We start from the raw sequence: 14,891 nt of genomic DNA on the forward strand, positions 1-14,891 counted from the left end.
GATCAAATTAAAACGTTGTACCTCACTCCTATGTAGCCATTGCTCTATGATTCTCTTTTACTTTTAAGCCAAAAGTAGCTGTTTTCCATATTGATATGTTAAGACGATAGGGAGAGTTTCCCAGGCCAGTGGAGGCAGTTTCAGAGAAGGTGAGGGGGTCTGGGAAAATTAGACAAAATGCTATTGGATAAGCATGCTGGCATGTTCTTGTTTCCTTCCTCTCTTCCCAGAGGCAGTTTATGTGTGCTGCTGGCAACCTAATTGAGCTTTTAATGATTCAGTTACCAACCATATTAGCATCGCACAGGAACCCCGCAATGTCTGCATTCACAGGAGGTGAGTGCACAGTGGGAGGTCGGTGTCATATATCATACTGATATAATACCTTGGACTTATAAACTGTACAAGACACAAGACACTAATTGCTCATAAGGGATTGAGTAAACATACCATTGGTTCATTTATTGAGACTAAGCACATGAGAACAGTTTTACATAGATATAAAGTTTGAAAACACATCAGAGCTGTGTGTATGCTAAGCAAAAGTGAAACTATGACTGGATCACATGACATTTCCCTTCTGCTGATGTCATCCCTTAAAGACATATTACATTATTCCCCATTTTTTTATATACTTCTCCCCCTTCCAAGGAAGTAGAACTATTTACAATACATGTTCATGTTTAGTTACCCTTATGTAAGTGCATAGAACTGATGAATCTATGAGTCTGTAAAGCGTAGAGGTATTCTGCTGCTATACCCAGATCTTGTAATGGTAACCTTGTCTGGGGGTTTCTTTAATTGCTCACAGTGATCTGTGGGATTGGTATTCTTGGATGTTGTTCCTGATTGCATTTTGGATCTTGTCCTAGATGCAATAGGACTGTACAGTGATCAAGGAGTTGGATTGGATCTGATTTGTCCTCAGTTATGCCTCTCCATTGCACCTTTTGTGTGTAAAGACTTCATAGGACCTTGGTTCTGAACAAATCCTTGCTACATCGGCTGGTTGCCACGTACCTTCTGTGGGATCCTGGATGTGAACTTGTTGTCCCAACTGTAAACTTGGCAATTCTGTATCCGCATTTTTATTGTACAAGTTGATTGTCTTCTCTTGTAGTTTTAAAAGTTGCTGTCTAGTTTCTGAGAGAATAGAATGATAAATTGGTACACACTGGTCTGCCAAACCTGAGTTCTGCCGGTGATGGAATAGTTGCACCTAAAGGTGTTGCTCTTAGGTATGACATTACAATGTGTAAATCTTGGTCTGTCTACATTTCAGAATTAGGGATTCACAGTATGAATCATTCATTTGGCTAGGCCTTTAGATCTAGGGTAATGAGGAGAAGAAGTAGTATGATCAATAGTCCACTTCTCGCATATATCCTGAAATGGCTTACCAATAAATTGCATGGCGTTATCCATAATGATCTTGCTAGGTGCGCCTATTGAAAATAGGACTTAAGCATGCACGACAGTTGCACTTGACATATTGCGCAATCGTCAAATAATGGGATACTTAGTAAAGTAGTCAGTGATGACAATGAAGTCAGTTCCATGGATATGAAAAGAGGTCTGATATGATTTTGGACCAAGGATGGGTAGGAACTTCATTTGGAATCAGTGGTGCTTTGTGCTGGCTTGGCATATGCTCTTGACATGCCTTGTACTTCTTGATGATGACTTCAATGTCATTATTCATACCCAGCCAATTGACGTCTTTCCCATGAGTCTTCTTGCCCAATCGATACCCATGTGTGAGCGATGAAGTTGTCTGAAGAATATCAGGTCTCAAAGATTCCGGTATGATGACCTGACTGCCTTTAAAAATGACTCTCCCCGGGATATGCCTAACTCATTCTGATAAGGCCACAATGGTCTCGCGTGTTCGTGGACATGCTGAACTGAATTAGGCCATCCTTTGATGATGCTTTTCCATAGTTGTAGAATCTTTCATCATTTCTTCATGTAGCTGCTGGCATTTGCAGTGTGCAAAATGTACCAGATCAATTTGGAGAACATCTTCAAGTTCAATGTCAATGAAGTCAGCTTCTAGATCTGAGGATATATCTTATGTTTTCGCTGGATGAGGCAATCTGCTAAGTGTATCCGATGTGACCATCAAGTTACCTGGCTTGTATCTAATCTCTGTCATGACCTTGAATCTTTATCAAGAGGCATTGCAAGCTTGGTGGTGCACTGGTCAATGCATTCGCCAAATCATCTCCAGTGGATTTCAAAGCTAATCATTCCCATTTGGTCGTACAGACAGAGATTTTGAAGCAAATGCAATCGGTTTGCCTTTTTGTAGTATGCATGCACCCAGAACTTTCTCTGAGGCATCTATCTTGTCTCCCTAGGATTATTAAATTGCAATGTCGATGCTTCTGATAATGACTGTTTCAGAGCTTCGAGGAGGTATTGGTGGTCTTTGTGCCATGGGAAAGGCACATCCTTTCTCAACAATTCCCTTAGTGATTAAATTTTCGAGCAAAATTGGGAATGTATGGAGACGAGAAATAAAAGAGACCTAGACATCTTCGAAGATCGCCCTTATCTTGAGGAGTTGGCATGGCTTTAATATCCTCTACTTTACTTGGATTTTGACATATGCCAGTACTGGAGTAAATAGAGCTGAAGAAATTGATCTGCACGTTGATGTCACATTTCAAATTGTTGAACACCAATCCTTCATTATGTGCCACTTGCATCAATGAATGCAGATTGTGGTCCTGTTCTTCCCACAATAGCTATATCATCAGTGATACAGATGCATTCTAGCACAGTGCACATAGTGAGTCCATGTCAGCTTGAAAGAGATCCTGGCTAACAGCCTGAAAGGACATCATCGAAAATAGTATGGTCCGAATGGGGTACAAAATGTAGTAAGCTCTTAGGGCTTCTTCACAAAATGTACTGACCAGTAACCATGCTTGGTATCAAGCTTCGAGAAGAATTTTTCGCCTGAAAATCTCAGATTTAACCCTTCAATGTGGGTATTTTGTAAGGACAACGTTTCAAAGCTGCATTTAAACATTGTGGATTAAGGCATACTCTCAATAATCCGTCCTTCTTTGACACGATTGAGCTGCACAAATCTGTGTGCTCTTGTACTCTTCTAATGACTTTGTCTTTCTCCATTTTGTCTCGTTCAACTTTCAGTTAGCCTTGTATGTGGGCGCTGCACTTGTGTGGTGGATCAATTGACGGATTTGCATGCTCCTGAAAACGTAATGTTACAGCTCCTTTGGAACTGCCAATATTGTCAAAGCATTCTGGATATTTTGATGTTATATCATGAACTTAGGAACATAGGACGTAGGAGCAAGAGTAGGCCATTCAGCCCATTGAGCCTGCTTTGTCATTCAATACGATCATGTCTGATCATCCACTTCAATGCCTTTTTCCCACATTACCAATGACATAAAGGGGTTTGGGGATATTTAGAAATCTGTCAATCTCTGCTTTAAACATACTCAATGACTGAGCTTCCACAGCCCTCTGGGGTAGAGAATTTCAAAGTTTCACAACCCTCTGAATAAAAAAAAAATTTCCTCAACCCAGTCCTAAGTGGCTTCCTTATTTTGAAATTGTGTTCCCTGGTTCTAGACTGTACAACCACGGGAAACATCCTACCTGCATCTACCCTGTCTATCCCTTCAAGCGTTTTGTAGGTTTCAATGAGATCACCCCCCATTCTTCGAAACTCTAGAGAATACAGGCCCAGTTTCCCTCAGTCTCCCTTCATAAGACAATCACGCCATCCAGGAATAAGTCTGGTGAACCTTCGTTGCACTCCCTCTATGGCAATAATATCCTTCATCCTACATGCCGGTAGACCTGTGATTGTTGTGTCTTTAATTCCCATGACGTAGAACATCCGTGGTACCCAGGAGGATTTATTGTATTTGCACACCAGGACTATGGATCCTGCACATGAAATTAGAGAACCATTTTACTCCAAAAGTTTCACAGTAGTAGGTTTCTCCATGGCCTTCCGCGATCGTGGATACACGTCTTTTAGAATTTGCAGAGGTAGTATGTTGACAATTGCCCCATGCCAACCTTGGCCAATAACGAATAGATACCGAACTTCTTTGGACAGATAGTTTGAATCTTGGCAAACACTTGCAGTTTACACTTAGGTTTTCCACGAGATTGACAGTGCTCTTTGTCTCGTTGTGTACATCAGCGTCATTTTCTGATTTTTCTATCACCCCGTGTATGTTTCTGACTGGATACCAGATGGTCATTCTTATTGCTTGAAAGGTACCTGTTGTGTACGGTCCGTTTGGATCAATGCATGGCTCTTTGTAATTGCATCAGCCTTTGCCCTAGTGCACTGCACTGCCAATGGCCCTTTCTACTACATGCCTTGCAGAATTGATGAAAAGCTGGGCATTTCCTTGGTGCATGCAAGAAGATCACACCTTCCACATGTCTTGCTAGGTTTGGGTTATCTAGTTAGTGTCAACAATTGAGGTTCTACTGTAAGCTTGGTCAACGTGAAAGGATAGCTTCATAATTACATCCATCCTTGAGTTGCTTTTTAATGCTATATGTTTTGGGATGGTCTAGCAGATCTTTCTGGAATGCTTCCATGGGAGTGGATGCAATCACCAACTCAGCAATTCTGTCTGCTACCTCTGCATTGGAAAAATGATAGTATGTACAATTTTCTCTGTAAGTGCTGACGAAGTGGTCTATAGATTCTGTACGCTGTTGTTGAAACGACACGAACTCCAGTCGATGAATGCAGAAGTTTAACCTGATTCTGAACCGATCTTCCAATGTGGTCCATATATTTTGGGGATCTTTTAGCTCTTCTTCTGTTAGTCCTGACATGTTCAGCCTTCATTCCCAATTGCTAGGCAAATTTTTATGGCTGGCTTGTCTGGCTGAGACACACCTGAATCAAGAAACCACAGCTTTTTATGCTGGTTAAACATTTTGAATTTGGATAATAAGTCAGCTGCATCCCATTCAAACCGGGGAATTTTGTGGACAGTCTAACAATATCCTTTTGACCGTCCTCCTTCTGTAGTACCTGGGATGAGTGTTGCTGTGGCTGCTTTCCCACGCTTTTCCAAAGCTCCACCCACAAAGACGGGCTTGTGGTGGGAATGCACCATGGAGCAATAATGTCTTTGCTTTTTAACCTGTTTATTGTTCAGCAACTCCCGAAGCCGCCCATTATATTCGCAACCTTCTTTGGCCCAATTTTTATGACGGTTTTTTTGTTTGACTCTCCCATGCTCACTATCAATCCCCATACCCTGGGGATTGCCTTTCCCAACTGAGCTGGTCCTCTCAATGCACTGTCCAACTCATGGAACTGACAGGCTATGTGCTGCAATCCCACCACGAGAGATCCAATTACTTACAAGCTCTTTATTTGAGCACTAAATCTGCGCTGTGTCTCCAAAGCTTCTCTTTGCAGTCTCGATGCTGCATTTTCAACACTCTCCGATGCTGCAACTTTGTTGTGGTCTGTTCAAAATGTCTAGAGTCCGTCTTATGCCATGTAGCAAGATCTAAGGCTGTTCACCATGTCATACCTGTACTAAATCTTACTGCCACCTGTCTCACCACTGCTGATTACCATGTTGTTTTATTATAATAATATAATACCTTGGGCTTATTTACTGTAAAAGACACAAGGCACCAACCACTCATAAGGGGTTGCGTAAATACGTCTGTTCATTTATTAATACTAGGCACACGAGAACAGTTATACATAGGTATAAAGTTGCAGGCTTCAGCGCTGTGTGTTCTCTGCTCAATGCAAAAGTGAAACTAAGACTAAATCATGTGACACATTTACCTTCTACTGATATGCTGATATCTCTTAAAGACACATTACAACAGTTGGAATGTTCTGAAAGGGGCAAGCAATCTGAACTTTGAATGAGGAAGATGGCAAGCCTGTGTTCATCTGCAGGCAGAGGCTTGCCATGGCACACGAGAAGCTCCTAGAGACTTCTGTCACACACATTGCTGGAGGTGAAGAAATGGCTGCTGGTACCTTCAGCCTTATCTCACTCTCATTGCGCTTCACCTTCTTTTGTGCCATTCACTTCAGCAGCACTCTCAGTGTAGCCACTGTGAAGGTTGGTGGTCACCCTTACATTAGCACGCATTGGTTCACCCTCCCACCACCCCAACCCACCACCTGTTCCCTAATTGGACATCAATCGCGGAGGCAGGTTCCCAATTGGATGCCTTCCAGAAGGTTGAACCAGAGGATGTGCCACTCTCAGCTCCTAGTTATAGACCCAGAAACAAAGCTTTTTAAAAACTAAGGTGGGAAAATTCATCCCCATATTTCCAGCTTCTGAATCATTGTTTGTTTTTCTATCCAGTGTATACAGAGTTGTGGCTTCTATGTAGGCAGGGAGAAAATCAGAAAAAATTGTAACTTTTTTTTGAAATACTACTAGTCCTAATTTTAAACGACAAGTTGATACTAGTTTTAGTAATTTGGCACAATTCTTGGTAATTATATCTTGCAACTGCATATTTAAGGTTGCATTTACCCTGCAGCTAATGGTCTGATGTTGGTAGCCATAGTTGGTTTGTAGCCAGGGAGAACCCTGTTCACATTACTTGGCTACCTAGCTAGAAATTAGGCACAGACACAGAGCTGGATATGCCCACAGACGGAGCTGTCTCCCAAACAACAGAAATTAAATGGGGTGGGAAGAATACATGTTTTCTAAACATTTAAATCGCTGTGCACTTTCCAAATTAGGTTTGACACTGCTGCACTAGACTTATGTAATGTCAAAGTGAAGTATTATGGAACTACCTCCATACTTTATTTTTAGCAGTTAGCAAGTGTACAAGTTTTAAAAAATATCCGATGCTTATAGGTTAATCTGCTCCCTTTCATTTCAGTGGTGTGTGCCAGTGGCAAAACACTTGCTTTAGCTTTTTATTGCAATTGACTGCTATTAAGAGGACACTAACTCTGGATTTATACTACCAGTTTAAGGTTGCTACAAACCTGAAATGACATTGTTTTAATGCTAAATTGCAGTGTAAATACCCCATAAGAAAGAGTATTAGATGTCAATCAAATGACCAATCTACTTAGGAACATGTCTTGTTTTGTATCTTCTTTTATAAACCATGCTAAGTACAGAATAGAATCTTAAGTAGGAAGTGAAAGGAAAGGATCCTTTTTAAACAGTATGTGAACAAGCCTTTCTAAAGTTCATCTTTCTGGGCCCACAGGTTACCAGTCGCCCACACCTGTTTCAATCAACTCTGCCTGCCTCCATACAAGAATAAGAAAGAACTCGAACAGAAGCTAACAATTGCTATTTCAAATGCAGAGGGTTTTGGTCTGGAATAATAAGGAAACCACTTCACCACAACACCAACTTGTGTTTATATAGAGCTTTTAATGTAGAATAATAACCCAAGATTGGTGCAATATATTTGCTGGAAATGGTATTTCACTTAATGTGCCTGTATTTCAGGGTAAGTTCTGTTTCATTTAGTTCAGCTTTTCCATACAAACCTAACTTTATAGTGAGTTCTGGAAAACCAAAAAGAAAGCAGATTTTTAAATACTGTGGGACACTGATGTTTGTGATGTAATTGCTGCTACACTTGTAAAATTAGATTAATATTCACTAGAAATTAAGTCATAGGGCCTGATTTTAACTATGTAAATGATTAGAATGAGTTAAAATTTCACCTTATGTCTTACCGCTCCAGATTTGTACCAAACCATGTCTTTGAGTTGTAAGGTTATTTTTTGAGAGTACCCTGAATAGGGATTATATTGATCCATCGGCAATGGCAGCTAAACCAATAGATTAGTAAATTATTGGATAATAGACCTGAACTAGCTACGGAATCAATATTTTATTGAGATTTCTAGCTTTTAAAATGTAAAATGTAGAACCATAGCAATGAAATGATGCAAATGAGTTTGAATCCAGGGACTGAATTTTCCCAACCCTGTACAGACAGGTTTGGAAGTGGGGGTTAGGGGGAAGCAGCAGGAAACCCCATCAAGACTGAAGCTGCTGCCCTCCGGGTGACTTGTCCAAAGGGGGGGTTGCCATGGGAATTGGCAGCCTGCTCAATGGAGATGGGCAGGCAATGAAGCCATTTTAAGAACCTAATTAAGGGTCATTTTGTACCAGCGCTGCAACTTTGCCAGTATCGCATGGGCTGGCCATTGTATCGTGAGCTTGGCAATGTTGCAGAGGTGGCCTCTCGCTGGGAAATCATGGTGGCTGAAATAATTGGCAGCATCAGAGCCACGATGTTCGCATGAGCCCAAAAGCGGCCACAGGTACTCTCCTGCACGAGTTACCCCTCCTCACTGAGGCCCCTCACAGTACAGCATTTGGTCATCTTGCTCATCACTGAACAGCTGCCCCCTAGGTCTCCCTCGCCTTCAGCAGCACTCAACTCTCAGGGTGGGGTTGCCATCTAGGCATAGTTGTGGACCATCCTATTGAGCCTCCCACTTTCCTGATCTTCCAATCATCTTTAATTGGATGGTAAGTATGGAGATGGTCTATTAGGAGGCTAACTCATGTAAAGTTACTCCAGTGAATGTATCGAGGCCATGCACAGACTTGGGACCCACATATGGTCCCGGTCCCCGAGGGAAAATTCAGCCCCTGGAGTCTGAAACAAAATTTTATAGTACGTTAATAAATCATTGAACTTCATTACTTTCTTCATAAGCCTATGGATTGATAGTTAATACCAGTGAAAATAATAATTATTTTTCACCCATGTCAAAAAATAAATACCGGTGTGCAGTGCTCCAATGCTGCCTTGAGAAATTTGCCAAAAACTCGAAGACTCAAATTGCATCATTAAGTTGGTAACTTTGTCAGGATTTTGTGATTGGAATATTCCCTCCCAACAAATAGGGGCATCTAAAAGCTCCAGCCTTCCTTTCAACTTGCAAGGCTAAGAAATAAAAGTATACACAACAAGCTTGGGGTGCAAACCCTCTGCTGGCCTGCTAATGCTCTGTTGCACACATACAATCTCTCCATGACAACCTATTGAATATGACCCCTCCCACTCACAATACAAAGTGAAATGTACACAGGCAACATTCATCCTGCAAATTCTCAGCAGCAGATTCAAAGCTGCAGTCCACAGTAAGACTAATGACTAGTAGAAAAGCAAACAACAAGCCAAACCAGCAGCAGCACGTCTTTATTCATCTTCTCTAAGGGAGTGATGAATGTTACGTGACCATACCTGTGTCATGCACCCACTTCCCCTTCTCCATTCTCGGAACAGCTTGAGACGCAAGTAAAACTAATGAGGCTGGCCTCAACAGGAACCATTCCCATAAAGCAAGCTTTCAGGGTGATAATTGAAGTAGGAAATACTCAGCAGATTAGGCAGCACTTCTGGAGAGAGAAAGAGTGCATGTATTTTGCTGAGATCATCAGGACCCTGTTGTCGGGCTCAATCGGGTTGGGAACCTGGAAGTGGCTGTAGCTCGTGATCTTACCAAAAGCAGCAAGTCAAGAAGCCATGTCCAGGACTCCCTTTCAATTAAAGATGGGGGGCAGACCAAGGAACCTTGCGGCCCAAATAGGAAGGCCTGCAGCGATGTCTGGCCAGAGGTGAGTGATGCCAGTGTAGGTAGGAGAATGCAAGGATACCTCAGAGTTATAAAAGTACAACAAATAAGTGGCTTGGCAACTGTGGCGGTAATGTGGAGGAGTAATGTAAAGGAGCCCTCTCTGGTCCATCTGCTTTCAGAAGGATTCCATCAGCATCACAAAGTGGGGAATTAATTGAGCTAAATCAGCTACCTGCTGCTGGGCAGATAGCCGGTGCCAGTCAGACCCCAGCTCCTGCAAGATCGCTTGGAGGCTGGATCACATAAGGGAGCTGCCCTGACACAGATTCTCTAATTTTCCTCCTGGTAACACACCCAAACCCATCTCCATGATACCAGGAAATTATAGCCCAATGTTTCAGGTCAATATTCAAGGAGGGAATTACAAATCTTTTGATGGAATAGACTTGAACACTGACAGTAAAGACATTCTTCCTAATAATCTTTCGATTATTATCTGCTCACACCACACCCTCAATGTGTCTCTTCCCCCCCCGCCCCCCACCCACCTTAAACCAATTTATATTTCTCCCTTGTTGAAACTATGCTGCAGTTCTGCCGAAGGGCCATGGAGGCTCGAAACGTTGACTGATTTCTTCTCCGCCGATGCTGCCAGACTTGCTGAGTTTTTCCAGGTAATTCTGTTTTTGTTTTGTTTTGGATTTCCAGCATCCGCAGTAGCTTTTAGCTTTTTGTTTTTATTTCTTCCTAATAGTTGTTTTGTGACTCAGTAATGTGGTGCTGTAATTTTTACCTGATAGTAATCTATTGTACTTTATAATAACTTTTAAATTCAGCCTTTGAATGAATAGAATATTGTTGAGCTGATGGCATATCATCAATGTCTTATTCGTGTGAAAGAACAGTGGTAACACACCATTGGTGCAGCATTCTGTGCACATCTAGATTTGTGGCTGCTGAATTATATTGCCAGATTTAATAAGATAGTAATGAGACAATGTTGATTGATTTCTCACTGCTACAATTTAGTATAATGTTGGGCAACACAGTGATGAGGCAGATAATTCAGCTTTTTGTTCTATCTAAACAGTATTTGAAAAGGTCAAAACTGAGATTGCTAGATTTGTTAGAAGAGAGTATTAAGGATCACAGGCCCAAGGTGGGTAGATGGAGTTGAGATACAAATCAACCATAGTCTAATTAAATGGCGGAGCAGGCTCAAGGGGTTGAATAGACTGCTCGAGTTCCTACGTTATTTGTAGTGTTGAGATATTGAGAAGAATGCAAAGAGGAGATTTAACAGAGATGTTCAAAATCATGAGGGGGCTGGACAGAGTAGATAGGGAGAAGCTGTTCCAGCTCGTAAAAGGATCAAGAACGAGAGGGGCAGAGATTTAAAGTGATTTGCAAAAGAAGCAAATGTGACGTGAGAAAAAACTTTTTCGCATGAGTGGTCCAGGTCTGGAATGCACTGCCTGGAAATGTGGCGGAGGCAGGTTCAATTGAGGCACTAGGTGATTATTGAATAGAAATAATGTGCTGGGGTACAGGGAAAAGGCAGGGCGGTGGCACCAGGTCATAATGCTCATTTGGAGAGCCAGTGCAGAAACAATGGGCCGAATGGCCTCCTTCTATGCCATTAAGATTCTGTGACATCAACTCCTCCTGAAAGAGATGTTTTTGTAAGAATGGGGCAGCTAACAATTGCCAATGATTTATTTTTGGTGTGGAGCAGCACTGTAGAGTACAGAGCAAAAATTTAGTGATTTATTTTCACAGTATTATTTTCGCTGCATAAAAGTTTTAGAACTGAAAAATTTTATAAAATTTTGTAACGGAAGATTTATATCAAGAATCTTATGAAATTTTTGGTTTTAACAAAACACTTGTTAACTTTGTCTCAAAATTCTTTGCTGACCAACTTACTATGAAAATTGACGTATCTGAAAATTTGTGTACTACCTGTGCTGCTGAAGGTGTTATTATTTCATTTCATATCATATTATATGTGATATATAGAAAATGCACTCAATGTAAGATGAAAAGTATACTTTAAGTAAATAGAATAATATATACGTGTTGCACTCATATATTGCTGCTTCATGGTTCGTAAATATGTAAGTTTTTTGTTTCATATAAGTTTTAATAAAAGGAACCCACTCAGCCCATTGTGTTTTATGCCATTACCAGCTCTGCACTTTAATCCTATTTTCCTGCTCTTTCCCTGTATCTATTATTTCTTTTTCTTCTTGTCCCTTAAACGTGATTGCCCAACTTCAATGACCATTTAGATAATGCATTCCATATTCTAACAACTCTACAATGGAAAAAGAAATGTGCTAACCTCTTCCTTCTATGTTTTTAGTGCTAATCCTGATTTATGTCTCCTTATTCGCCAACCCATGAGCCTGTTTCTTCACTGGCTATGTTCTCAAACACTTTCAAAATTTTGAACACTTTTATAGGATCCCTCTTTCCTTAATCTTCAGTACTCCTGTGATGTTGCGCTAGTTTTTCAAATACCTCATCATAGCTATATCTGTACATCCCTGATATTATCTTAGTGAATATATGTTGCCCCATTCTCCATGGTTCTAATAGCATTTAAATGTCATATGACCAAAACTGTACATGATACCCCAACTATAATCTAACCAGTACCTTTGTATTCAGTACCTCCAGATATGACGTCTGAGTGGAGATATGTAGAGCCGTGACAAACGTTGGCACTTGGGGGAATTGATCGAGAGTAAAGGCATAATGATCAATTAATACAAGACAATAGTTAAAGTACTTGTGCAGTTTTGGATGCCTCACTATAGAACATTCGTTAACACCATAATCTCCTAACTTCACCAGGGATGAAGAGCTGTAGTTATGGGAAGAGATTTAAATTAGTGGGACTATTTCCACTGAAGCGGAGAAAACTAATAGAGGACAGTTCTCAGAATTTGTATTGGGATGTTTTTGCTTTATGTGATACCTGTGAAGTATCTTAGGTTCACAAAAGCTGCTATGAATGGATGTTTGGTTTTTTAATTTGTTTTTTTTATGCTTTTTCACAAACACATTTACTGAAGACCGTAAGACTTCAAACTTTCAAAGCACTGCTGATTCTTCTTTATACACCCAGATATCAGTTGATGTTGGTTGTAATCAGTATTGCTTTAATGACAAGAGGTTTTCTTAAATGGAAAAAATGTCCAAATGCACCAAGCTTTATATCGGGAATTCACTATTACCACTATTTTACATCTGTTTTCACCCATATTCCCAGTATACATTTGATGTGGGCTAACAGGAACAGGAATTGAGAGAATTACGCCTGCAATATAACAGTAAGGAAGGCCAGTTTATCTTCACTGATGCTTGCCCATTGACCAGTTTGTTTAAGAGAGTGTACATTAACCATTTCACTGAAGGAATTACAGCAGCCATAAAAAGATGGATTTTTCCATCCTTTTTATTCTAATACACATTTGGAAATTGTGACCCAATCTGGCAAAGACCAATTATGTCAAATCAAAGTAATACAGGCCACGCATATCTCATGCTGCACACCGTGTTGTTGAGAAGGATCTTTCTGTAGTATTTAAATCTGGCAAAATTCTCTTAGTCTGGTTTTCATAGCATCTTCTTTCTGTCTGCTTTTAAGTAACTTTAACACTTGGTTACTAGTAGGAAATCTGTTCATTGGGAAATAGCAACAATTGAATATTGTGCTGTGTGTAAAAATAAAATTATTGTTTATAACAGGATTTTGTGGTGTGCTATTTTATTTATTGCTATAGACTTTGTGAATAGAAATCAGTTATTATTTCTATACTTGAATGCTAATTTTGTAATGTATTTTAATAAATCTGTTTAGAAAATGTCTTTGCTGCATGAGGTTATCTACATTAAGTTATAATCACTTATATCTTTTAAAAAGTTATTAAAAATCCTCACTTAGTACCAGTTGAGCTAGTTTTTAATGTGACACTGACTGACCACAGCACAACCACAAGGGGGTGAATTTCCCAAGGCCACTGGAGGTGGATTTGGAAGCAGGAGTGTTCGGAAAATGGGGAAAAGAGACATTGGGCTGGTATCCTGCCATCTTTCTGCCTGTCTCTGGATTTCCTGGGAAGGGTGCCAGTGAGGTCAGGGACATCCCTAGTTGAAACACGCAGCCAATTAGGAAGCCAATGAAGAGCCATTTTACAGGTGCAGTGGCTCTTTTCCAATGGCGCATCTGCCTCACACTGTGTCGGAAACACGGGTAAGGTAAAGGTGTGTGTGTAGCGGGCACTCATTGAGGGCTCAACCTGCTATCAATGCAGAATTGTAATGGGAAACCAACATTCAATGTGCCAACAATATTGTAAGGTAATCACTGACGGGAACAACTCCTTGAAGCAAGTGCTCTGGGTAGTTTGCAGCAAGAGGAAGTTGGTGTCATTCCATTGAGGCCAGCTGGAGAGGTAAATGGCTGTACTGACCTTTTAAGACTGTGTCATTACATGGGGTCATGGGTTCCGTGCACTCTGGGGCTGGCATGCTCTGAGAAGAGCAGCCCTCAGAGCTGCTGCATGACCTCAAGTGACACGTCTGTAAATCATGCTCGTCCCCTTCTGGCATCCATCCTCCTTCTGCTTCAGCAAATTTGCTGTCCACAATGCACAGTTCTGAATCTATACATGCTGCTGGTGTCCCTTTAAATAGCCATTGTACAAGCTGCCAATGTCCCTTTAAATTGTCATTCCTCGTTTGGGCTCTGACTGCTCTTCTCACCCGCTGCACCTAATTGGATGCCAATCCTGGATGCGCCCACTTAATTGGCTGGGCTCCGCAAAATTCAGCAGGATGGCCCGCTTCTAGCAGAGTCAGGTTGCCAACCCAGATATAGTCCCAACGCTTTGTTAGAAATGAAGTTGGTAAGATTCTGCCAATTTGATGATAGAGATATCATGTCAATACAAAGTTAAAGTAATTGCTGTTACTGTTAAATGAAAACAAATTCTGATGGTATATAAACCAAACTTTACTAGCAACATTTGATGTTAGAACCCACACTAGACTTATTGGTTAGCTAATAGTCTATTTGTCCAATCCATCACTCTATGTTAAATAATGCAAGATCATATTTTACTGGATCAAAATTGGTAAACCCAGATGTTCCATTTAATATACTAAGGGTTCTTTATTTGACTTTTGATCAGTTAAGCTATCCAGCCACTGCTGCTAGAAGGCTCCGAAGACTGCCCATTTTACCAACTTAAAGCTGTACCGGGAACGGAAGTTTGTAAAGCTTCCGCAATATGTGAGAAAAAGA

At 40.8% G+C, this 14,891-nt stretch overlaps 1 protein-coding gene and 1 long non-coding RNA gene across 2 annotated transcripts in view; one reads left to right on the forward strand and one right to left on the reverse strand.

Moving 5' to 3' along the window:
* hectd2 (HECT domain containing 2) overlaps positions 1 to 13,335 on the forward strand; it is a 158,058-nt gene extending 144,723 nt beyond the window's left edge. The window contains exon 21 of the mRNA XM_078565993.1: positions 7,237 to 13,335. Coding sequence (XP_078422119.1) covers positions 7,237 to 7,357 — 121 coding nt within the window. The 3' untranslated portion in view covers positions 7,358 to 13,335. The remainder of the gene's footprint in view (positions 1 to 7,236) is intronic.
* Positions 1 to 14,891, reverse strand: part of LOC144695078 (uncharacterized) — a 93,274-nt gene that overhangs the window by 64,856 nt on the left and 13,527 nt on the right. The window lies entirely within an intron of this gene.

Source organism: Cetorhinus maximus, chromosome 20, assembly GCF_964194155.1.
Source record: "Cetorhinus maximus chromosome 20, sCetMax3.hap1.1, whole genome shotgun sequence".
NCBI lineage: Eukaryota > Metazoa > Chordata > Chondrichthyes > Lamniformes > Cetorhinidae > Cetorhinus > Cetorhinus maximus.